The 26,944-nt window shown below is 39.4% G+C and overlaps 1 protein-coding gene across 8 annotated transcripts in view; it reads left to right on the forward strand.

Annotated features, from left to right (window-relative positions):
• The window catches only part of LMBR1 (limb development membrane protein 1), a 160,728-nt gene that overhangs the window by 69,310 nt on the left and 64,474 nt on the right, over window positions 1-26,944 (forward strand). For all 8 annotated transcript variants that reach the window (XM_027101379.1, XM_027101381.1, XM_027101380.1 and 5 more), the window contains 4 exons: window positions 9,678-9,804; window positions 10,278-10,346; window positions 11,150-11,214; window positions 14,225-14,297. In XM_027101379.1, the coding sequence (XP_026957180.1) occupies window positions 9,678-9,804; window positions 10,278-10,346; window positions 11,150-11,214; window positions 14,225-14,297 (334 nt within the window). The remainder of the gene's footprint in view (window positions 1-9,677; window positions 9,805-10,277; window positions 10,347-11,149; window positions 11,215-14,224; window positions 14,298-26,944) is intronic.

Raw genomic sequence — 26,944 nt, forward strand, 5'->3', positions numbered from 1 at the left:
GGAACTTGTGCCTGGGTGTTCTGTGACAGGACTAGTAAGGTATTGGCTACAATGTTCTGTTATATTAAAGGACTGAGCGTTTGCTCAGCATGAGCTTGCTATTACGGAATTGAAAATTAATATTCTAGTAAAAGAAGCTTTTGTGTATTTTGATTTAGTTCCTTTGCTAAAATTGTAGGTTGCCTTAAGTATGTATTAAGCATTCTCCCTCCACCTCCTATTTCCACATCAGTTTGTCTTTTATGTCTTATTTCTGTCTTGTGGGGAGGGTAGAAAGCACAGGCTCCAGAAGCTGACAGACCTGAGTTTAAAGAGAGTTCTGGCAGGCCTGGAACAGGGTGACCATAGACAGATGATTTAACTTTTTTGGATGTGAGCTTTCTCATTTATAATAAATTTGCCTTTATTGTGAATATTCAGTGAGCACATATAAAGCAACTACGTAGTAGGAGCTTTGCAAATAGTTCCCATTTCTTTTTTTCCGTCAAGTTTATAACTAAAGAATTATTAGAACAGAATTAGAATTAGAAAAGATCCTTACTGGCTAACCATTAAATTATTTTGATGTGATGAAGTGTACTGAGAAATGTTTTTTTCCCAAATTTAGAATTATGTTTAAACATTTTGAAATAAAGTCCCTGCAGTCTTTTTACAATTCAGTTCTTTCATTTACGTGTTGGAAACTTGCTGTATTAATTCATTTACTTGCAATCTGGAGGATTTTGTTTGTTTAATATCATGAGAAATTTCTGCCCATAAATTTAAATATAGTGAACATCTTAGTTCAGTGAACAGCAATGTTAGTATTATTATTTTAACTTATTCTAAAATACTTTCTTTTTGTCAAGTTTTAATAACTTGAGAATCTTATAGTTTTAATTTTTCTACTGTGTATGACTATATTAAATAAATATGGATATATATATAATAAGCTGAAGAAAATATTAATATTAAAAAACAATTCACTATAGAGCTTAACAACACTTTCTATAAAGTTATTTTCTTTGACTTGGGACCAAAACTCTTTTTGTCTATACTTTTAATTATTACTTTGGGAGCAAAGGGGGAAATGGTTGGCACTCTCTAGGAATGCTTGTTTGTAGTTTTTTCATGGTTTAAAATAATTAATACCTGCCTTTATTTTCTGTTCTTTATTAGTGATTCTATCGATCTTCCCCAGATGACTGCATGTATGTTTGGTGCAGTCTTGATGTCATGCTGAGCAAACCTTATCTTAATGTTACTAAGAGACCCTTTTTGTTAAATGGAAACAATGGCTTGATATTTATTTTAAATGTTCTGTGAATGTAGAAATTTTTCCCAGGCTTTCCTGATGGGTGGAGACATAGTATATAAAGTGGTGTTTACATACCTTCCAAGAGGTCAAGATGTCCATGCAAAATCTTGTTTAAATGTTCATCACCATAGAAACATATCAGTTTATTGTTAGAGCTTTTGTAAATATATTGTAATTTTCACTTCATTGATGTTCAGTACAGAGCATTTAATGTGTAATTGACCAGCACCAAAATTTGGTGTTTAGCCTTTACTAGCTTATTTAATCTAATTTAAACTTAAAATATTGAGATAGTTGTAATTTCCAAAACAATACTGGTATGAAACTAATGTAATTAATTATATAGCTTACTTTTCTTAAAAACAAGATGATGTTTCCTTGACAGAAAGAAAGTACTTTATTTTGATGATGTTTTTTACTAATACACTGAGTGCTTATTACACTATGATTTTAATAAAAGAGATGGAGTTTCATTAAGGTAACTTAGATTTATGGTTTTTGGGAGGGGTTAAGACAAGTATTCATAAATATATTACGAAGTTTATGAAATCCTAGTACTGTATGGCATAGTATAAGCATTCAGAATTGTGTGAGCAAGTACAACTGTTGATGATAAGTAGTTCTTATAGTTCTGTGATCTTGTATTCAGGAGACTTTTCTTAATTTTTTAGATGAACAATGGTAACCTTCTTCCACTCTGACAATGTTTTGCTACTTTGTTGTTTGCAGGGTATTTCAGTAAGTTATTCTGACATCTGGCACATCTTTTAGCTCAGTGTATGCAAGAATGGAGTTGATAGGGACCTTCCCCTTGGGGCTTCCTAGCTCCTGATTCTGACTCTTAATGGAAAAATGAGCAGTAGGCATATTTTTTTGCTTACATGCTGTCCTGCTGGTGATTAATGGTAGTGATAAAAGCTCTCACAATGCTTTTCATTACTTTGCAGACAGAATCACATACAAAAGTTCAAAAAGCTCACACACTACATGCCACAAAGCCTATACTCTTTAGGCTTTGTAATATTTTACTGATCTCAAGAAAGGTAGTGATAATTTGTATATTTTTGGCACTCATATGAGCCAGTCGATGCCAGATTAACAAATGAAGTTTCTGATTATTATAATCCCTTCACCTCTCTTCTCTCTATTCTAAAGTTGTTGAAGGTAAAAAATCTGCCACATTGCATTTAATGAAAAGATTTGTTATATTTTTCTGTTGGTTTTGCTAAAGCTCATAAATATGATATTTAATTGATTTCAAGTTGAGCTGATTTTGTCCCATTTAATCCCAAAAAGGGAATAAAAATAAAAGGAAAACGTAATTGTCCTAGCCTCCTAGTGGATTAAGTCAGTATAACAGTTATTTCTAACTACATCAGTTATCTTCAATATTTCATAAACAGGTATAATCATATTCCATAATTTTGATGGCTTGCTCTGTGGCAGCCTTTTCTGTAATTCCTAATTTACTCTTCTTTAAATTTAGATTAATAACTGAAAATGAGCAGATTCCTTTTTATGAGTTATCTTTCAAAAGAAATGATCAATTTGAAATAAATTTTTGAAGAGTTCATATGCTTTGACTGCAGAGGTTTATTTGTTTAAATGTTTCTTATTTGTCTGCTTAAGCATGTGAGTGTACATTTTAGACATTTTTTCTTGATATTATTCACATATTTATAATAGAAAAAGCATCCTCTTGGAATGATAATATTGATATCTGTTTCCTTTTAGAAAGACTGTTCACATATACTTTTTAATCACATAAGAGATTTATTTGGGGCTTAGTTTGTAAGTATATGTGGATAAATATGTGGCTATTTAACTTCATTGTCACTTTCAGACTGGTTTATACTTAGGTTGCATTTTAAATGCTATTTTTCTTAATGAGAGAATGTATTTTTTCTTTATATAAATAGAATGGAGTAATTCTTAAACTTGGTAATGGATTTCTTCTCTTTGACATAAATGCTACTTGAAACACTAATCTATAGCATGTTAAAAGAGGCTAATCTAGAGCTATAGCATGTTAAAAGAGGCTGTTACTTTAACCAGGCTGTTCAAAGAATTTTATGTCAAGGTTAAATTTAGGAAAATGACCAGAAAGTACTTGAGAGTGCAGAGAGTACTTAGATTTTGTTAGAAACAGACTGTTAGTAGTCTGCTGTGACCTATATGGTAACTATTAGCCATGTGTGGCTATATACATTTAAAATACCTAAAATCAGTAAAATTAAAAACCAGTTCTTCAGTCACAGTAGCTACATTCTAAGTACTCAATAAACACATATGATTATTAGCTATGTTAATGGATAGCACAGAATAGAGCATTTATATCATCACAGAAATATATGTTGGACAGCACTGTTCTATGCTATTTAATCATAAATAATTTGTTCTTTTTTCATCTATAATTAGTTTGCACACTATCTAAACAGCAGAAAAAAGAGTAAGGCCCAACTTTAAGGATATATACTTATGCAGCACCCCAGTTAGAGGTGCAGTCGCAGTTAGAGAATGGTGCTAATGAGGTTCGATTTTTTAAAAAATTTTTAATTAATTTTATTGGAGTACAGTTGCTTTACAATGTTGTGTTAGTTTCTGCTGTACAGCGAAGTGAATCAGCTATACGTATACATATATCCCCTCTTTTTTGGATTTCCTTCCCATTTAGGTCACCACAGAGCACTGAGTAGAGTTCCCTGTGCTATACAGTAGGTTCTCATTAGTTATCTATTTTGTACATAGTATCAAGAGTGCATATATGTCATTCCCAATCTCCCAATTCATCCCACCCTCCCCTTGCCCCCTTGGTATCCATATGTTTGTTCTCTATGTCTGTGTCTCTTGCAAATAAGATCTACCATTTTTCTGGATACCACATATATGCATTAATATACGATATTTGTTTTTCTCTTTCTGACTTACTTCACTCTGTATGACAGTCTCTAGGTCCATCCACGTTTCTGCAAATGACCAAGTTTTGTTCCTTTTTATGGCTGAGTGATATTCCATTGTATGTATGTACCACATGAGATTTGATCTTCATTGTTTGTTGTTGCATTAATGCATCTGTTTCCCAGGTGCAGGCCTGTACCTCGGTTAGTAAGTTATGACTAAGAGTGGCATGATCAGATTTGCATTTTGAGAATATCACATTTCCATGCAATGTAGGCACCAGGTCAGGGAGAGACAAGAGTGTGGATGTAGGACTAGTAGCTAGGAGGCTGGGGTGTTCACCAGATAGACGTTGTGGCAGTAGGAAGAGAGGTGGATGAACTTGAGTCATAATTACATAGGGGAATCAAAAGGACTCTGTGTTTGACTGGACCAGGGTCCAGTGTGTGTGTACGTGTTTTGGGGAGAGGTGGGGTGCAGCAGGAAAGGAGGTGACAGGGATGTTTCCAGAGTGTCTGGCAAAACAACAAAGTGGATAATGGTGCCATTTATTGAGGTATGTGACACTGAAGGAGGAGCAGGTCTAAGGGATAAAATGATGAATTTGATTCTAGAATTCAGTTTAAGGTAGCTGTGAGATATCTAAGGCAGGGTGGCCATTGGGATGTATGGATCTTGGCCTCAGGGGTAATATTTGGACTAAAGGTACAAACTTGAGAGTCGTTGGCCACGTGAGGAGGCAAGATCATCCAGGGAGGAAGAGAGAGTCTATCTGGTAGACCATCTTCATCAGAATTGGCTGAGGAGCTGCTTTGTACAGGTACTCAGGAATTGACAATCCCCTTGGTAAATGTGTTCCATGCTGATGTTTGAGAGGCATTGATACAGCTTGTGAAAAGATGAACATCTAAGACTGTGCCATCGGAGAAAAGGGGTCTGAGATATTTTCCTTTACCGCATGAAAGAAATAGGAATGGAGACAAGGGATAGGGGAAGGAAGCTGAGGGGACGTGCAGACCACCCAGCTGTGTCTTACTAAGGGAGAGGTAAGGTCCCCTGTAGTTAAGAATGTAGGGCCTGAGATTAGGGTCAAGGAGACTGGAACACGTTTACAAACCTTTGAGGGAATTATTAGCCAGAGATCAGTATAAGGATTGCCGGGTAACATTGAAGGCCTGCTTTGGAATATGTAGTAGCAAAAATTTCTCATGATTTTGTAAATTTCTTTAACAATGCTGAGAATTTGGAGTGAACTTCCAGGTGGAATTAAACTGGTCTGGTGGAAGTTAAAGGGGCCAGGAATACTAGAATATTATTGATACTGAATTATCATTAAAATATACTCGTTCGCTATGGGGTTTAGACCAGTGAAAACAAGGCTGATTGGAGGGATTGGGAAGATGAAGGGAGGAGAGATAATCACGATGAGGACATAGAGCTAGGTTGGAGCTAGGTTAGAGCTAGGGTTAGCGCTAGGTTAGAGCTAGGTTAGCGCTAGGTTGGAGCTAGGTTGGAGCTAGGTTAGCGCTAGGTTAGAGCTAGGTTAGCGCTAGGTTGGCGCTAGGTTGGCGCTAGGTTGGCGCTAGGTTGGAGCTAGGTTAGCACTAGGTTAGCGCTAGGTTGGAGCTAGGTTAGCACTACGTTAGAGCTAGGTTAGAGCTAGGTTAGAGCTAGGTTAGTACTAGGTTAGTGCTAGGTTAGAGCTAGTTAGAGCTAGGTTAGTGCTAGGTTAGAGCTAGGTTGGAGGGCTGAAAGATTGGAGGAGACTAGGAGGCTGTGGGCTGAGGGGCAGCTTTACCATGTGACCTCTCAGAATTGGGCCTGAGAGATGATGGGGTCTGGTTAGCTGTGTGGGCGGCCATAGTAGAATGCAGGTCAGGTTCATTATGAGCGTGGATGGTACTTAGGGTGGCAGGGGATGTGATGAGAAGCTCTTGTGAACTGGGTGCTCATGTATCAAGAAAGATGGGATTGTTTCTTCTAGGTCTGTACATGGTAGGTGGCAAAGATGGGAAAGAGTGACAAGGTGGCATTTGAAGGTGGTATAAATTTAATTGAGAAAGACAAATGATACGCGAATTCCCGAGCCTTGGAGATTCCAAACACAAAGGCGACAGTTTGAGTTATTACGGTTAATCCTTACTAGGTACCAGACATTGAGCTCAGCATGTTGCACATGTTGACTCATTTGGTTCTGATAACAACCCATGAGGTAAGGGTGTCATTAAGAAACTCATTCTACAAAGGAGGAAACTGAGGCACAGTGTGGTTTAGGCATTTGCCCAGAGTTACACAGTTGGTCAGTGATGGAAACAGGATTTGAGCCCAAGTGGTCTGCTGCTAGAGTTGGGGCTCTTAACGAGCTTATTATACTGTCTATCTCATAAACCGAACTTGGATTTTTTGTGTGTGTGTGTGTGCGGTACACGGGCCTCTCACTGTTGTGGCCTCTCCCGTTGCGGAGCACAGGCTCCGGACGCGCAGGCTCAGCGGCCATGGCTCACGGGCCTAGCTGCTCCATGGCATGTGGGATCTTCCCGGACCAGGGCACGAACCCGTGTCCCCTGCATCGGCAGGCGGACTCTCAACCACTGTGCCACCAGGGAAGCCCTGAACTTGGATATTTTTTAAAAGTTATTCTTACGGGTGCCAAACTCTTGGATCTTTATTATTGTAAGAAAAAAATTGAAAATTAAAACAACATTAGTTTGTTCTCCTATTTCTTAAAGTCATATACATCCACTCTAAAAAATTCGGAAAATATAACAAGGCACCAAGTATACAAGAAAAATAGTTCCCCGTCACCGTAGTCCTAGACGGGACAGTTCCTTTCAGCTGGCCTTGCAAGGCTTGCTGGACATTGTCACTGTAAGACCCCTTGCTGCTTCCGCTCAGGGAGAGGGAGCTGTAGCCAGACTGGCGGTGGGTTGTCTCACTCCCCTTCACAGCTCAGACCCCAGACACTTGCCAGCTGCCAGGTCATGGGGGCCCTTACTTCTCCTTCCTGCCTACGGCCTGGGTGAGAGGATTCATGGCTCGATCCTGGGGGTCTTCTTGTAGCCCTGAACCCAACCTGTGTGGGCCCTTGTTTGTTCTTACCTAGAAAGCCGTGTGAGCTTTCCATTCTTGTTGCCCAAAGCTTTCCAGAACTGCAGAGGTCTGAGATATTATGGTACTTGCAAGCTGACAGGTTAGTTTGCCAGACTCACAGACCCTGGTTGTAGACACAGACTCCTGGGTCAGAGGCTTCATTACCTAGCGTGCAGGCACAGGAGCCTCCTGTTCCTGTCAGTTCCCCAGGACCCCGAGCCCCATGGGGTGATGTGGCCCAGGTGGGAGCTGTCCCCACAGTGGGCTCGTGTCATGGCTGAGGAGCCCGCTTTATTTGTAATGGGGTGCAAGCAAGCCTGCCTGCCCTGTGCTCTGCGGGGGACCTTCTCTTTCACACTGTACGGTAAGCAGACCTGCCTCTACTGCAGAGATACCATCTCTGCCTTCCAAGGCTGTTTGCTGTACAGAAGTCTTTGAAAAGACAGTCCAGAGTGAGGACTGCCCCTGCCTCTGCCTGTGAGATGCACAGAAGTGGGAGAGACCCACGGAGCACTGCCTTCCAACACAGACAGATTTGATGAAAAACAAATTTAACTGCTAAGAAATACTTCTTACCAAAATATCAGAGGAAGTGTGTAAATCTTATTGGTGATTGGTTCCCCAAATTTATTATCATTATAACACTTAAACTTATTGTTACATTGTAATTGCTTAATATAATAATTATAACATGTATTATTAAAATGCCCATTTTTTGGACATCAGGTCTCAAACAGTTCCAAGTAGCACTGCTGTTTAGCTCATACATCATAACACTTAAGACACGTGTTACATGTTTTGAGAGCTCTGATGTTCCCATGGGCTGGTCAGAGGCATGCAGGATTAGGGCTCCAGTCAGAGGCAGAAAAAGACAGGGCTGAGGGGGTGTAACACATGCACTCCAGAGCCTACTCTTTTTATCTTTTATTTATAGACTTTCCAGATAATATTTAATGTGTGATTAAAAGGTTCTTGCTTAGAAAGAGAGGAAGAGAGAAAAAAATCAGTGCTAAAAGGTAGTGGTCATGTTCTGGTATCCTAATGGTTTGCATGTGTGAAGTGTAGATTCAGAGAGTTCTTCAGTAAGTAGGAGTGTGTTTTTAGTAGTGCATTTTGTGACTGTTCCTGTTTCACCTCACTTGAGTAATAGCTACCGTGAGCTCTAATGTGTTAAATAAAATACTGGTCGTCATCACTCTGGTTTACCGGCCTCCCTCGCTGTGAGTGTGTAAGGTGCCCTGACTCTTCCATTTGAAGACACATTTTAACCTGTCAGGGGCAGTCCTGGCAAGGCTGGACTAAGAAGAAAAGACCACTTCAACTCTGAGTCATCATTTAGGGCCGGGAACACTTTGGCCATGGCTTTAGGACATTTCCTTTCCTATTGAATTTGAGGAACTGGGGTGCTATGATTTAAGTGCAACCTGTTTCTGTAATTCAGAAATTAGAAAATAATATTTAGGGCAAAATTGAAATAAGTCTATGTTTTAGATTTTTATTTATAGTTCATATCTTTAAACTTTGATATGGAAGGAAAGATTACGTGACTTATTGAGAAACATGGATATAATTTTGGTGTGTTAGATGTTGTAAATTAGTGCATTACAGTATAAAATATCAACATGAATCTTTACATTTAGGTACAGGTTCAATCATGTGATGACTTTCTAAGCACATGAGAAAGTTGTTTTTTGTTTTTGCCTTGTCCCGTAGGTGTTGATTTTATAAGTCTGGCCTCTCGTTTGGCCCTGAGGTCAGAATTTGTTTTATATTTAAAACAAAATTGTGCCTGATGATTCTTTATTATATTCCAGCCTCGTGGATTTAATGAAAATTCTATCTAATGTGGAGAAAGGGACGCTATTTAATTGATATAAATACTATCCATTTCAACGGTTTCTAAGGCTGGATTACCACGAGGAGTTCTTCGTCTGGGCACTAGAGGGCTCTGGAGGCTGTGGGGAGCTAAGAACCCCCGTGTTCTCTAGTAGATGGTGCTTTATGCTTTCCCCAAGTTGGGTGTTCTCGGAACTGTTTGGCGGTCACCTTAATTAGCCTTATATTCCCTTGATTAGAATCACAGATAAAAACTTGTTAATCTCCTTTCTTGGTGGAAAGTGTTAGGAAAGTAATTAATTGTTTAAAGTGGCTCTGCAAAATGTTTTTATGAAGAATTGTTTTGGTACTTTCTTCAAAGCTTAATGGTGTTTTACATAATTTTGAAAAGTCAGTTTAAACGTTACAACAGTAAACATTTAGTGTTTTTTGTCCTGCTAATAAATGTAAATTTCCTCCCCTTTCAAAGAATTTTTATGCTTTCATATAGACAGAAACCTAATTGTTCATGTGATGAAATAAAATATTAAAATTATATCTTTATTATATTTTTCAGGGAATCCGAGCCCGAATTTTAGAAACTCTGGTCATGCTTATTCTTCTGGCCTTGCTTATTCTTGGGATAGTGTGGGTAGCCTTGGCGCTCATTGACAATGACGCTGCGAGTATGGAATCTTTATATGGTACGGATTGACTTGTTTAAACCAGTTTCTCTAGTGAGAGACTACAGTTTGGAATATAATTACACATTCACTTTTTAAAACATTTTAATAGTTCTTTGTATAGTTAATCCTTGTTGTTAATTTACAAAATTAAAAAGTCTTTCGACATGTTTAAGGAAAGAAATGAATGTTTGTGTGTTTCTTGTATGTAGAATGAGCAAGCAGCTTTTCAGATTTTTTTTCTTCCTTTGGTTAATTGGTTTCTGTTCTTAAAATTCCATGGAGGCTCATTTTCTCCCTCCAAACAGGTTTTGCAAAAGGGTTATTTCCTGTTCTTCTGTTTTAGATCTTTTTATTGTACAATTTAGAAATTATATGGTTTAGTAGATTCAAATAGGCAATTATGATGTTTACTATACATTAATTTATAGTCAGTCTATATATCAATGTATGGTATTTTGGATGCACTAAAATATATTTACATTTTTTAATAGATCTCTGGGATTTCTACCTACCTTATTTATATTCCTGTATATCATTGATGGGATGTTTGTTACTTCTCTGTAAGTATTTTTCTGACATAATATTGATAATAAAGCAGAGTTGTTCTGTGTTCTAGAAAATTACAGACACGTTTCCCGATGAGATTCGTTAACAGCTTGGAGATTTTTTTAAAAGTTGGCCCTTAACTTTTTTTGTATGTTCAAGATAAATTTTGATAAACTGAAACCTTGAAATAATAAGATACTTTTGTTTTTCTCTAAAGAAAGCCTCTTCCACAGAGTTGGAAAGAGACAGGGAGGGAGAGAGTCAGACATGCACGTGCCTCCCCCCCATCACAACACTAGCTTCTACTTTTGAATGGTTATGGTGGAATTCTGTATGATGAATTGGCAGTCTTTTTTTCACAATTTGTTTTGTTTTACTTAAGGCATCTCAACATGTCTCAGAGATGTTATAAGCAGATAAAAGTTGGTAAAAGGATGTAAGGTTATAGTTGTCACTCTCGGATATTCTTGTCTGATACTTGATTCAGTTAGTACTTGAAATTTAGTCTGTTCTCTGGTTGGTTTTCTTTAATTTCTTTTAAGTGAAAATACTTATTATTATTCAGCTGCTAGAATCTGGCATATCCTACCCCTCCTTTAGTCTCCATGAATCTTTCCTTAAATATAGGAATGCCCGTCGTCTGTGCACGAACCCCTAGAGCTTCTCTAACGGTGATATTGAGGAGCCCTGTGACAAAACACTGCGAGAACCTAGATTGGAAACAAGCGTTTTCTTACAACAGCAGTCTTTGAGTTTGCTTTATTTTGGGCTAGCAGTTTCTCTCCTAACTCTGAAGTGAGCTCTCTCTGTTCTGCAGTGTGCACTCCAGTTGGCCTCTCCCGCATGTTCACAGTCATGGGGCAGCTGTTGGTGAAGCCAACAGTGAGTATGATGTTGTAAACCATTTTGTTTGTTAAATAGACATTTTTACATTTGAACATCTTTTAGGTTCTAAACTAGCATTCAGAAACAGAAGAATATTTTTATGTGTTTATAACCCAAATTGTCATTGTTTTTATTTTAATCTTTTTCATCTTTGGAAACCAAATTTGCTTTTGCTCTTAAAATACTAACCATAGGCACTCAGCTAGAAATTCTTCTAGCAAATTTGAAGACAAAATGTATAGATATTTACAGGTATTTTAGGAGCCCATTATCTTATATGAAATGGTAACTCTTTTGTGTTTCAAAGTTTATATATTCTTTGACTTACAAAGCAGTTATTTTCTGAAAGTTTGTCTGCATATTATATCTTGATTAATTGAATTATACCTTTCCCTTTAATCTCAGAAATGCTGTATATTCATTTAAAAATAATTTTCAGTTGGTAGTAGTTTTGATGATTTGTCCCTAAGTTACTTGGGCCTCTAGCTATTTTGTCAAATATTTAATAAAATGACCATAATTCTTACCTGTAGCTAGGGAATTGTCACATTATTTTCATGGATCCTCATTGCCTACAAGCTCAAGTCTAAACTATTCACATGATACAAGGCCTTTCACAACTGTCCCCCGCTGAATTTGCCTGTAGCTGCCCCTGCCCCCATTGCTTCCCTGGTGACTGATTCTAGCCAGTCTCACAGCTGACTTGCTGTGCCCAGAGCAGCCTGGATTCTTCCACTTCCCAGGCATGTCGAGGGTCTTTCTCTCGCTTCTGCCTCTTACCTGCTTCAGCCACCTGACAGTCTCCTGAAGTCCTGGCTCTGAGACCAGCTGCGTATACTACCTGTCTTTGACCCTTGCCTCACTTCTTCTTTAAGCTAAAATAATCAAGCTCCTTCCTCTGCATTTCTCATATTCCCCTTTATATTTCACTAGTAGTATTTATGAAATTATTATGGTTATATGTTTTTCTTCCCTATCAGTGTAATTCATCAAGGGAAAAAACTGAGAGAATATCATGGTAGACATTCTTTTAGTAAATGCTTGCTTAATTTTGAAAGTTTTTTAATAAATAATCTTTGTATTTTCAAAAAATAAAAATGGATTTTTTAACCTGCTACATAAATGTACACACACTCAAATACAATACATGTCCTATCAAATCTTGAAATTTACTTCCCTCTTAAAGAGGTTTTGTGACATTGCATTCATTTAGTTTCTTCCTAATTCTCTGGATTTTTTTTGTTGTTGTTGTTGTTTTGGTCTCTCCATTTCTACTTTCTTCCCCCTAAAATAGGCAAATGTTTAAAGTTCTGTCCTTGGTCTAAAGGTGCTCTGCTCTGTTTTCCTGATCACCTCTGCCACTTCCACATCACTTCCTAGTGAGAAAAAGAGAGTGAATACAAACTACAGTATATTTTAAGTGCTATAATCGAAGGCCCTGTGGAGCTGAAAACTCAACAGATACAAAATCAAACTACTTATCTCCCCTCCCCAAGCTTATTTTCTCCCAGACTTGTCAATTATTAGTAACATGTTCAAACTTTTTAATGTTTGCCTCTTTTCTTGTTCCTAACATCCAATAATAATGGGTATTTATTCAGTAATTAAGTATATGCTATATGCTTGCACTAAGTACTTTATTTACATGCATAATTTCATTTAATCCTGATGACAAACCCATAAGTTAGGTGATGGTGTTCTTATTTTATGGTTGAATTATCTGTGGTTCAGGGAGATCAGGTAGCTTATACAAGATCACAGATCTGAGAGGATGAGGCAGGATTTGAACGCAGAGGCTCTTTTCAGCGCCTGGGCTCTGGACCACTCCTTGTTCTGCCATAAGCTCCAGAGTCATCGAGCAGCTTTACTGCTAAGTGTACTTTGTACCTCTCCACCTGTATGTTTTGCTTGTCACTTCCTCTGAGCAAAATGCCTTTCCTCCTTTTGGCAAATGAAGCTATTGGGTAAGATGCTACTACCATCAAAACCATTTGCCAAGACTTTTTTCTTCCCAAATAGAAGCTGGGAATCTTTCTTCTTCTGAACTTTTGTTAACATTTTATTTTAGCTTCAGTTATGACATTACTTTCAATTCTATAATTTTTTTTTCTTTTTGATTTTTCGTTTCTCTCCTGGACACTAGAATATAAGCTATTTGAGGTCAAGGACTCAGTCCGATCCATATTTAGGTCCCCATCAGCCCAGACTGGCTAAGAGCACAGGCTTTGAAGACAGATAACTTTTCTTTGCCAAACCTTTGTTTCTTGGCATATTACAAGATGCAGCGAGAGCGGTCTGTTTTTCATAGGGTTGCTGTAGAATCAAGGGGATGAAGCACACCAGCCCTTACACAGTGCAGATAATATCCCATATAATTGGTGACTGGTTAGTGGGGTTTTTTGGTGGTTGTTTTTACTAGTGTTGTATACTGTGGTAGTGAGTGGTGTGTATGTTAGCACACTGTTTTTCTAGGGTTCTGTCTATAGGATGGTTTTCATAATACCAGTGTTTAATATTTGTGGACATTTTTTAGTATATAATGATGATGTAAATGGAAAGTATTGATGGTAGTGATTTAGTTTATGGATTTTTTTGTTTTACACATTATGCAGGTTAATGTAGATGAGAAACCAGTGCTGGACTGGGTGGTCTATTCCTCTGGCTCTGAAATATTGGCTTGGGCGTAGAGATGTTATTGCATTTAGCTTTTTGGATGTTTAGAATTCATACATTTGTGTGCCATTGAGAGAGTTGCAGAGTTCTTTAATTCTTTAAACTGAAAAAAATCAATTTAAATGTATGTGGATTTTGTGATAATCAGCTTTTGATGTGCTTAGTTATATACTAAGAATTTCTACTTAATTTGCAAGTAGAATAGTTTGAGCATTTTTACTTTAGATTCCTAGTAATTTGAATGGTTATCTAAATTATAGGCCAGATAGCCTAAATATTCTCGTAAGCACTACTTACGTAATGTATTATTCAATAGTTTGATGTTTAAATTTAGATTCTTGAAGACCTGGATGAACAAATTTATATTATTACCCTAGAGGAAGAAGCAATTCAGCGACGACTAAATGGTATGTATTTATTACATATTTAGACCAGAATAAAAAATTATTTAATTCAAAAAAGACAGATAATTGAGGGAAAAAATACAAGCCTCTCAGTACTTTGTGCTGTTGCCTGAGGCCAAGATGTCAGAGAAACACGTGAACTTCCCAGGTGAGGAGAGGGTTACTGAGGAGTAGCGGCACTTTGGTCAGGGTCCCATCTCTCCCTAACTGATAGTAGCTGTAACCAGCAGGGTCAGTTCAGTGCTGGGACACTGGCCACTAAGGTATATCCCTCTTCTACCAGATCCTAACGTATTGGAAGCATTATGACTTGTAGTTGCTGAGGTTCTGCAGATTTGCATGTTGTCTTAGTGACTGTAGTATCCCTACCTCATGTCTCTCCTGTTGAAATCTCTAATGCATGGTAAAAAGCAGGGTTTCTCTGACACTAAGGGACCAAATTAGACTCTGTTGTACTTAGGAACTCTGTTGTCATTTGGGGATGCTGTTCATTGTTAGCTGGTAACCATGTAAGCATGTCAAAGATTTTAAAATTAAATTTTCATTACTGATCATTTTTGCCTTCAAATGATGAACCAATGAAGAAAAGAGTAATGACAGTTTAACAGAGAAATGACATAGTAAAATTTTCTTTATTTTACTCAAATGAATTTCACCCTGCACTCTTTTCTCCTACAAAGTTTTTTTTTAAATGTTGAAAACCTAACCACCAAGATCAGATTATTAATAGCCAACCATAATTCAAGAGCTGGTATAAAATGGAAGGTTGCTTTAACTGTGAAGTACTGAGAAATGGGAGGGAAAACACCTGTTTTCTTCAGTTACAGATAGTGAATTTAAATCATCAACCCAAAAGTGTTGATAACATTTAGAGCTTTATTCTTAGATCAAAGAATTTCAGATTGTATCTATTCTAGAGAATTCTTGTCAGTAATAATTATATGCTTTGATACTGATAACTTTTAGACTGGAACTACAGGTATCTTTTATTCTTGTAACTCTATTAAAGCTACTTTAACATATAAGCCTATTTAATTTAAGAATTATAACTTTAATCAATGCTGTCAGCTTTATCATATTTCATTAAAGTAGTTAATATTATAATGAATTTGTCTTAGTTAGGTAATCATGCCGCTGTGTAATAAAACATGCCTGAATCATAGAGAATACATGTCCAGCTGCCTCCTGCAGTACGTGGGGCTTCTGTGTCAGCCTAGATGTATACTGGTTCTGCCTTACAGCTCAGGAGGCTAAGATCTAGGGAGGGTAAAACACACTGCTCTGTGAATTAAAGAATTTGAATTAAGTCTAATCAAAACAAACTTCCACATACAGGCTTTTCTCACTTTGTCCTTCAGCAATGGGGAAAAAAAGTCCCTCCAGAATCTTTCTAGATCCTTGTCTCCTCACATCAAAAGTGGTTCGTTATATCTAAAGGACTTTCCTGCTGGCACAGTGGCTAAGAATCCGCCTGCCAGTGCAGGGGACACGGGTTCAAGCCCTGGTCCGGGAAGATCCCACATGCCGCGGAGCAACTAAACCTGTGGGCCACAACTACCGAGCCTGTGCTCTAGAGCCTGCGAGCCACAACTACTGAGCCCGTTCGCCTAGAGCCTGTGCTCCGCAACAAGAGAAGCCACTGCAATGAGACGCCTGAGCACCGCAAAGAAGAGTAGCCCCTGCTCGCTGCAACTAGAGAAAGCCTGCGCACAGCAACGAAGACCCAACACAGCCATAGATAATAAATAAATAAATAAATAAATAAATAAATTTATTAAAAAAAAGAAAAGAAATTGGAAAGGAAATACTTGCCAGAAGTTTAAGGTATTATATAATGAGGCAAAGCCAAAATAAACAAAACTCTCCAGCTGGCACAATAATGTTATAGTTTGTAGAGGATTAAGGATGGTATGATAGCTAATGCCAAGTGTAATTTTATTTTCTGCCGTTTTGGGAAGCCATGCACTACTTCTGACTGCTCTGTTGGTAGGTTGTCATTAAAATCTTTCCAGTGAGACTCTTTGTTGGGATAAATGCTATAGTTTTGCTGTTTGCTGTTGGTTAGCACTATGGACTGTTTCAGGTAGAAAATAATAGGCTTGTAACATAAAGCGTTCTATGGCAAAATGGACATTTTGACTAACATAGCCTAAGAATTGTGAGCTTCAGTAAAGTATATTTATCAGTATGTGCAGAGGAAAAAACCAAGATGGAACAAAACTGTATTTTATGATTTGCTATTTTTTAAGAAAATATAGATCATGGGAGGTTAGTAATGGAAATCATCCCATGGATTTTATTTTATTTTAATTTATTTATTTTTGGCCACATTAGGTCTTTGTTGCTGCGCACAGGCTTTCTCTATTTGCGGTGAGTGGGGGCTACTCTTCCTTGCAGTGCGTGCGCTTTGTTGCGGTGGCTTCTCTTGTTGCAGAGCACGGGCTTCAGTAGTTGCAGCACACGGGCTTCAGTAGTTGTGGCATGTGGGCTCTAGAGCACAGGCTCGGTAGTTGTGGCGCACGGGCTTAGTTGCTCCGCGGCATGTGGGATCTTCCCGGACCAGGGCTCGAACCCGTGTCCCCTGCACTGGCAGGCGGATTCTTAACCACTGTGCCACCCTGTGGGGAAGCCCCACAGGGATTTTATTTAGTACTGTGTCAAGTGTATTTTGTTGTAACAGTTATTTTATATTTTAAATTATTTTTAAAAAGTGAAGTTTTAACTTTTTTACTCTGGGCTATTAAAAAGAATTGCAGAATAGAGTAAAAGATTTTTAAAAATACAGATTACAGCAGTGATTCACCCCAGGATTTGTGATGGTGTTTGCTAAGGGCACATTGAGTGTGCTTTCTTGGTTTGTGTGGGCTGTGACGCGCATCGCATGAATCTTGAATCTTGGGAACATCTGCATGGTTTGCTCTGATCCCAGCTTTACAGTTATCTGGAAAAAACATGATACTTAATATCAAGAGGTGCTTTACTGGGGGACTAACACCATTTTTTCTGGACGATAAGATGACTTGTTGTGGTTGTTATTATATCCCTGGAGTTGGGTTTTCATGCCTGGTGTTTAAGTTATCAGTGTAGCTTTAGGATGGGCTGCCTGCCTGTGACTTCTCCGTTGCTTCTCATTGACCCTTGATGGTGCTAGAGGTTTTGTTCTTGTTAATATTATTGTTATTTCATAAAATACAGTAATAAAATAAAGCTAACGGGTATACTGTTATAAAGAAGCCGTCCTGTTACCAGTCTGCTCCACTCTTTCTCCTCCCTTTTCTGTTTACTGCACATCTTCTTCTAAGCACCAGACATTGTGCAGGTGAATTTAGAAGCTGAGTCTCAAGATCATGGACTAGTTAACTGAAGAACAGGAAAAGAAATGGTGAGACTCTGTGAAGGTTGTGTCCAGCGCTGAAAGACTTGGAAAGAAATGGAGGGGAGCTGTATGGGATCCTGGAGCGGGAGGGAGCCCGAGCGCCACGCCATCTGGCCAAGCCCCCTTCCCTCACGTCCACCTACCCTGGCAAGAGTAAAGTGACGTCCCCAGAGCTCGTGCGGCTCTGGCAAGACTCCTGTGCCTTCCCACTCTCAGCACTTGGAACCCGCAGGGATAATGGGTGCGTTTTGCTCTTTGCCCCTTTCTGCCGGTTGGCATGAGGAGCCTGGGGTATGCAGTTCTTTGCATCTCAGACTCTGTGTTCCCCATGTCTCTCTTTGTCCCTTTTCTGCCCCAATTTCCCACTGTCCCCTAGCTCGTGAACCTTCTGCTTTAGCACTTGGAGCTGAGCGCTCACTCGGCAGCAGAAGCCTGGATGCTCAGCCTTTGCCCTCTTGCGTGAAGAACCGTGCTTCCTCGGGAGCTCCCTCGGTGGGGCTCTGTTTCCCCACAGCCTTGGCTGGCCTCCTCTTGCTCTCTTTCAGACACTTGGGATCTCGCGTCTTTGGACCTTGACCTGATTGACGCCTTCTCCCCTTTTCAGGCACCCCTCCCACCCCAGGCTGTTCCTGCGCCCTCCTGGAGGCTGTTGTTTTATCTCCTCATTCATGATCATTCTCTCTACAACACCTGTCATAATTCTTGGTGGTTTCAGTGTCCCAGTACTCTGGGAGCTCCTTGACCTCTCTCTTCCAACGATCTCCCTCAGCTGCTTATTGCCTGGGATTGTAACGCAGGCCTTGTCATGAGCGGGAGCTCAAGTTCTTGCATAATCTCAGAATCAGTCGTCCTCCTCTCCAGCTCTGATTTTTCCAGCTCACTTCCCACAGTTCTTCAGTATTGAGACTTAACGTGTCATTTATTTATCCTAATAACTTTTCATTACCAGCCCCACCCTTTTCCATCATACCCTTGCTTTGTCACAGTTTAAATTCCTGGGCCGTCGTTATAACCGGTCCCTCACGTGCACCCTCAGTCCCCTTTCCCTCTCACTCTGTTGTACTCATGCCTGGCGAGACTGCAGCCTTGCTTCCAGCCAGCTCTGGATGTCCTCTGCACTCACGTCTGTTCACCTCTGACCATGACTGCCTGGCCTTTCTTTATGTGCATGACCATAGGTTCTCCTTGATGACTATTTATATCTTCTCTTTTCTCAGACCGTCTTCACTGTCACTCTCAGGTGATAACTTTGCTTCCTATTTTCTTGAGAAAATAGAAGCAATTATGACACAACTTGCACGAGCGTTTCCCTTTGTGTGGATCCACCTACCTGTAGCTGCCCCTGCTTGTGCTGCCTTTTCTCCTTACACTGTGGCTGCATTGTCCCTGCTTCTGGCTACGGTTGGCCCTCCCCTGTTGCACTGGATTCTGTCCCTTCTCACTGATTCTAGGACAGAACTCTAGCCGTTCTACATTTCTCTTACAGAATCAGTTTTTCACCAAGTGGATCATTTCCATCAGCATAGAGAATTACTGTGATTTTTCTCAGCAGAATGAAAGACCAAGTGAAAGAGAGGAAGGAAAGGAAGGAAGTGTCGATGAAAAACTAATCAGTTGATCTAAGAAAGAAATGGAAAATTTTATTCAAACCAAATTGAGGATTATAACTTGGGAACAGTCTCTCAGAAAACTCCAAGAACCGGTCCTCCTCTTAGAGGTGAAAGCACAGTTGTGTGAGTTTTTGAGACAGAGGGCTGTGCATTAAATGACGTATTATCAACAGTTTATACAATCCAGACCTACACATACAAAGTGAGTAGTGGGTAGTGGGTCATTGCGGTCCTTTAGAGGGTTAAGAAGGAAGGTTGTCTCCTAAGGAGTCGTCTTGTTGGTGCCAGGAGAACGTTGCTCTTTATGGTTGAGCAGGTTTTCTGCGGATGGGGCCGTGTGGTCAATGCATAGTGCAGATACGTGGTGCACAGTGTGGGGAGAGAGGCGGCCAAAGGGCAGAGAAAACTTCTTGTGTTAAAATTTTCCTTGACTTGCCTTAGAATACAAATTTTTCTTTCCTCAGAAGGAAGGAAAGCAAATCAATCTGTCTTGACCTCTTACCTGCTCCAGCTCACCACCTCATTGCTTTCCCACTTTTAGAGCGGAACTCCCAAGGGTTGTATTCTTGTTGGCTTCATTTCTGTGCTTTGAACATTTGGCTTTGAACTCACTTCTGCCTCCACGACTCTACTGAAGTGCTGGTGCCAGGTTGGCCCCAAGTTCAGAGTCCTCGTCTTACACTCCCCTCTCCTTGAAATTGTTTTATTCCACTTGGTTTTCAGTTTGCTACACTTTCCTTGTCCTTCCATTTAATGGGCTGCTGCTTCTCAGTCTGCTTTGCTGGTTTTCTCTGTGTCCATTCCTTCTTCACACGGGACAGCCTCATGCCTCGGTCCTTAAACTTCTCTTTTCTGTTTGCCTGCCCTCCTCTGGTTGTGTCCTTTGGCCGCATGGCTTTATACCACCTGTGTGCTGCTGACCTCCAACTGTGTAGATCCAGCTGCCTAGTAGACACTCCACTGGGCTAATTGGCATCTTGAACATATCTAGTCCAGGATCAGCTAATTCCGCCTCTGTCAGAGTGGACCCATCCCTGTAGGTGGCAAATCCATTCGTCCAGGTGCTCAGGCTAATATCTCGGCGTCTCTTTCTCTTAATTCCCAAGTGGGTTCCTTCGCAAAGCTGTCAGCTCTCGCTTCAAACCTCTCCAGCATCTGACCGCGCCTCACCCCTTGTACTGTCACCGCTCTGGTTTGAGTGGCCAGTCACCTCTTGGTTAGATTCTGTAGTTTCCTGGTGGGCTCCCTGCATCTTTGGCCTTGTGAGTCAAGGAGAACGCTTGAAAATGTAAGTCAGATCTCACTTGTTGGCTCCGGTCTGTAGCTTCTGCATCCTCTGGCTTCCTCTCCTGCAGTCTCCTTGCTGTTCTTTTCTCATGCGGCCTGCCCCGCCTCTGCCTCCTGCCTTTCAGGTCTTTACCTAATGGTCCCCTTCTCCGTGGGCTTTCCCACGCTGTGAGCGTGAGGCTGTGATTTCGTAGTGCCAGGCCCCCTCCACCCTGGCACTTCTTTCCCCCTTCCTGCTTTATCGTTTCTATGGCACTTCCCAGTCGCTGACATGCTGCTCACTTTTCATATACTGCCCATCTCTCCACCTGGAACAGGAACGCCACAGGGCAGGGAGTTTTGCTTATTTTCTTCCTGATCCTCTGATACTGCCAGACATGTGGTGGGTTGGTAGTAAATCCTTGTTGCATATGTAAATGGAAAGATGAAAAACACACATGGTGGATGGTTGTCATTTTACCATAGATGTGAAGAAGGAAGAAGTAAAATTTGGTGACAGCATAAAAGACAATCACATGGAAGAGTATTTAGGAAAGCCCATAGTAGAGACCTCTGGAGACAAACCAAGATTGAGGGGCTGGAGGACCGTGTGTGCTGGGTGTTAGTAAAGAAGCAGAAGTAAGGTGATTTTCCCCTATTGTTAACCCAGGAAATGGGAGCAGTCACAATTCATTTCTACTCCAGGAAGTCTCATTACATTAATCGTGGTAGAAAATCTTTCCTTCCCAGGATAAAGTTATATATTTATCATTAGCCTGTTTAAGTGTTTAAGTTATGCAACGGCATTAATTGAAATAATTAGCTTTTGTGTGTATAGCCTATGGGTGTACTGGGTACCTTTAGAAGCACCGTAATGAATAGGAATTATTTTTTGTTGTTTAAGTTCACACCCTTCACAGTTCTTTTAATGTAATTTATTTTAAAATATTATATCCTTTGAACTTAGTGATTCAATTCGGTTTTGTTAGGTACTGTTTTCATCTTCACGATAAAGAGTTAGTATATCACTTTCGGTGGCGGTTACTTTCCTGCTTCGTTCTGATCTTTTTTTTAAAGCTTTTTCTATTGAAGTTGATATTGATTCTTTATTTTTAAGAGCATAGAAGATGTACTTGTTTCATTTTTGCTGAGTGTCATGTTGCAGTACCTTTGTATTCTGAAAGGTAAAGGATTGAAAAAAGCGACATATCTGAATTTTTTGTGGAACTAAGTGACCTGTCAGAAGCACTTTGTCACCATCAGCGCTTGAATCTTGCTGTTCGTAACAAAGCTGGGTTTGCCGGGCAGCCCACGCTTGCTTTGGAGCTCTAGATCCTGCGGGAAGCTTTCCCAGTCATTGGCAAGACAGTCAGCTATATGAGGTCTTTCACAATAGCGCCTTTAATGGTATAAGGAGGCTTATGTTGGGTTTTATCTCACGTCCGCTACGTTACTTTCATCTTGACTTTCCTTAGGCATTCTTCTGTAGGCCAGCAATGGTTATTCTGTTGGTTATACCACTGAAGTGAGACTGTCTCAGATTTAGCAGACTCTGGCCCACTTCGAGAACTGTTTGGGCTTAGACGGCTGAAGGTGATCAAGTATCAGCTTTCATCAAGAACATACATAGCAAAGATTTAGACACTGAATGGCCCTTTTTTGGGCAATACTGTGATAGAAGAAAATATTTAGTAATATCTTGACTTCATGAACTAACAGAAAAGAGTATTAATTCTACTGGTAATACTAATTAAACGGTTTCTAATAAGATATCAAAATTTGGGTCCAAGGGTCTGAAACTGTGAGAGACACCTTGTTACAATTTGTTCAGTTTCTTGGGCCATATAATCACTTTTCATGACAATAAAATATGACCCAGATAATGAGATGATGAAGGGATGAAATGAATTGGCTGAAGATACAGTATTAGTAGATGAGGAATACTTTGTAATAACAAACTATAGAATAATTTAAGAGTTAAGTAGCATATATTCTCTGAAATTTAGAGAAAGAGATACTCTGTATAGATGATCCAGATTTGTTAGCAGAAGATGAATTAATGCGTATGAGCTGCTTGTTCAACCACACTTCTGTGGAGGATGGTGTTCCCGAGAGTAGCACATATAAAATAATCTTAACATCTTATCTAGCTTAAGATCTACCAATAACTTATAGCTAAAGTAGAAAAAAAAAGGCCAAACCATTACTTTAAAATCTTTTTTTTTTTTAGATGTTGGGGGTAGGAGTTTATTAATTAATTTATTTTTGCTGTGTTGGGTCTTCGTTTCTATGCGAGGGCTTTCTCTAGTTGTGGCAAGCGGGGGCCACTCTTCATCACGGTGCGCGGACCTCTCACTATCGCGGCCTCTCTTGTTGCGGAGCACAAGCTCCAGACGCGCTGGCTCAGTAGTTGTGGCTCACAGGCCTAGTCGCTCCGCGGCGTGTGGGATCCTCCCAGACCAGGGCTCGAACCCGTGTCCTCTGCATTAGCAGGCAGATTCTCAACCACTGTGCCACCAGGGAAGCCCCCAAACCATTACTTTAATTGTACATAGCTTCATATAATGTTCCTAAAGCTGATTGTTTAATACACTCCATCTTGCTTGTGGTCTTTTATAATCAAAGTATTTTGTGGGCTTCCCTGGTGGCGCAGTGGTTGAGAGTCCGCCTGCCGATGCAGGGGATGCGGGTTCGTACCCCGGTCCGGGAAGATCCCACATGCCGCGGAGCGGCTGGGCCCGTGAGCCATGGCCGCTGAGCCTGTGCATCCGGAGCCTGTGCTCTGCAACGGGAGAGGCCACAGCAGTGAGAGGCCCGCGTACTGCAAAAAAAAAAAAAAAAAAAGTATTTTGCATTTTCAAAATTGTGTTGAATATCAAAAGTCTCATATTACTTGGTTCTATAATTAGCCATATTTTTGTGGATGTGTTAGAAGTAAATGGAAACTATTATTTTAACAAATGTTAGCACTGCAAATGGAATAGAAATAGAGTTTTTGAGTATGCGAGTTGTCTATCTCCTCTGTAGATAGTAGTAGTATTTGTTCATGCCCAAATAGATGCTTTAGAGAGTTCATGCCAGGCTTCAGTTTTCAAAAGCTTTCTGGGGTCTGTCTAATTATCAGTGGCTTTATGGTGTACAGTAATTGGTGTTTGCTTAGGGGATGGAGACTGTTCATTCTATGAATTATTAGGAGTCTTGGGCTTTAACAACTAACTTGTTTGTCTAAGTGACTAGAAATAATTAAAAGTACTTGAGTGACTTCACATTCTTGGTGATAGAAATAACTTTGGTCAATTTAAAGTACTAAGTATAATGAAAATTTTAAAGAGTTACTTAGATAACAAATTTTCTAATCAGCTTTCTTTTGGCTATATGCTAAATTTAAAAGTTAAATGAAAAAATAATGTTTATACTAGAGGTATCTATTTCCAAGTAGTATTCATTATGGGACTAAGTTTAGGACACTGAATTGTTTATGGTCCTGAATTGTTTAGGGAGATTGTTTTATTGCTTCATATTCTTTGAATTGTTTACATACCCAGTTGGAGATTTATGTTTGTTTTTAAAAATACAACATTATATATTTTATATTAAATAATTAGTGTCTGTCCTTTAACATATGAATGCATGTCAGTTAAGGCTCTCTTACGTATTAAGAAAAAGTGTGGGCTTCCCTGGTGGCGCAGTGGTTAAGAATACACCTGCCCAATGCAGGGGACATGGTTTCGAGCCCTGGTCTGGGAAGATCCCACATGCTGCGGAGCAACTAAGCCCGTGCGCCACAACTACTGAGCCTGCGCTCTAGAGCCCATGCTCTACAACAAGAGAAGCCACCGCAGTGAGAAGCCTGCACAGTGCAACGAAGAAGTAGCCCCTGCTTCACCGCAACTAGAGAAAGCCCGCGTGCAGCAAAGAAGACCCCACACAGCCAAATATAAATAAATAAATATCTAAAAAAAAAAAAAGAAAAGGTGTAAGGACAGCTTAATTATTGAAGAAGTGCTGGACTTTGGGAAATTATGTTATCTTGCAAGCAAAATATTTTCAATACCACACTAGTTTTTCAGTTTAAGAATAAAGCTGGGAAAAGTTGCCTTCAGCTATTAGTTTTCCTGAATCCAAAGAGATGGGTGGGGCAGGATCAAAAATACTCATTTGATCAAAGTTATTGGCTCTGAAGGTATTCTTACCTGTGTAAGAAAGATGAAAGGTGTTGTTTTTATTGCATGCTAGTAACAGTGTAATTTTGAACTAATTGGTGGTGAACTGCCAGTCACCTAGGGGGAATGCAAATAGATACTCTTACAATTTCCTTTGAGGTAGTGAAGTCTTATGTTGAGGCTGGAAGGAAAACAGAATAATACCGTTAAATTGACCTTAAATGAGCTGCTTTGTGGTTTTCTTGGCGAATCCCTTTTTATTTTTCATGACTAGTCCAAACAGGTTTTGTCTACCAGTTTGACTTATTGACTAGACAATGCTGACATTGAATATTTTAGATTCATTTTGAAGTAAAGTAATGATAATACAGTTCTTTAGGATATTTTGATCATTTTGTCGCTGCCGCTTAAATTTGTGTAACATTCCAGAATTCTTTGCAGTGTATCATGATTCCTTACAAGAGCCATCATTTCCTTCCAGTCATTTATAATGGAATATTCCGCCCAAACAAGCTTACTTTTCTCAGTTAGGTAGTGAGATATACAGTAAAGGATGGTGGTGTCTTTGAAAATTGTGTTATTCCAGATGAATCTAGTCATTTAAAAAAGGCGTAATTTCTTTGAGGACAATAAGAATGTATTCTTGATTTTAGTATGCAACTCAGTCAGTGTTTATTAACTACGCATTGTGTGCCTAGCATTGTGTCACCAAAAAATAAACACACAGTGTTACAGAAATATCACTTTAGTTATTTTCCTTTGAAAACATTGATTAGTCTAGACATCTGTATTGAGCTTTGTAGACATCACACCCACAAAGTAGGCATTTATGTCTTTTCACTTAATTTTACATTGGCAGCAGGAATACTGTCTACTCTGATTCTCTTTCAAAATTCTGAATATTCATCAGATTATTTTTTCTAACAGTGAACTGGTTACTGGAATAATGCTTTTCTTCACAAGTATAGGGAATGAAATGTAGTTTGGAATTGTATTTGTAATTTATCAGATATAGAAGTTAAATGAGCATTAACTACAGATACATACCGTATAATTTGTAAAGAAATGAGATAAAAAGTAAAATATACTTATCTCTAAGACTATTATATTCAAAGATACTTGAAAATCTTATAATGCTATGCCATCTTACTGTAAATCTCTTTGTTATACAGAAATATCCATTAATTCTGTAACTTAAATGTTTCTCTTTTTGTTTTGGCTGCTAAATTTGTAGTCAAAGTTTAGTAGTTTTGGGTCACACTACCTGAATACATCTATACTATCTTTACCCCTGTTCTTTTATAAACTATATACTGGCAAGTAAAATGATGAAACTCATGAGCTCATGGAAATAGTGTATAACGTTTCAGTGCTTGCAAGACCTCAGGTTCTCCAAAAGAGAGAATATTGGATTTCTCTCTCTTTAGCGATGGACGGAAGCGAGAAAGGAAATGCAGTGGCGAATACTTACCTTTTTTAGAAACCTGGGGTAAGACTGAAGTTTTGTGATTCCACAAGAGGGCTTAGTGCATTTGTACCCTGCTGCCTTGGGTTGTTGGCCTGAATCCTCCCTTCAGTATTTCTCCCTTTGAGAAAGGAGCACTGTTTGTATCTTGAGAGATGCCAGAGCACTGAGTTGTCTTTCTCCTGAGTCAGTATTTCTGGTCAGTTCATCCGTACTCCCCAAGAACAAAAATTACTGGGCCCTCCAGGTGTTTTGTCACTGTTTGAGCGACTGTGTGCGCTGAGTAGGTGTGAAGGGAAGAATAGTGGCAGATACAGAAAAGTTACCATTCGCTTAGGACTGAGTGACGAAGGCCAAGATGAATAGTGAGAAAGTGTGATTCCAATTGAAGTTAACTAATGGGAGAGACAAATAAGAATTTGTAATTAGCCCCCAAAAGTAAATACCAATTTTCAAAGAGATATAATTAGAGTAGAAAAAGGATTGCCTAGAATGTGGGAAAAACATTAAAAATTCAGTAGACAAAAGATGTGATAGTCCTTGTGGTAGACAGAATAGTGTCGCACGAAGGTACCCAAGTCCTAACCCCAAGAGCCTGTAAACGTGACCCCTTACATGGCAAAAGGGACTTTGCAGTGTGATTAAGCGAGGGGGGGTCTCGAGATTATTCTAGGTGATCTGACAGGCCCGGTGTCATCACAACATTGTTTTTTTTAAAAAATAAATTTATTTATTTATTTATTTATGACTGTGTTGGGTCTTCATTGCCG

This window comes from Aethalodelphis obliquidens, unplaced genomic scaffold, assembly GCF_003676395.1.
Source record: "Aethalodelphis obliquidens isolate GAN/ISIS:26980383/991018 unplaced genomic scaffold, ASM367639v1 scaffold5, whole genome shotgun sequence".
Taxonomy (NCBI): Eukaryota; Metazoa; Chordata; class Mammalia; order Artiodactyla; family Delphinidae; genus Aethalodelphis; species Aethalodelphis obliquidens.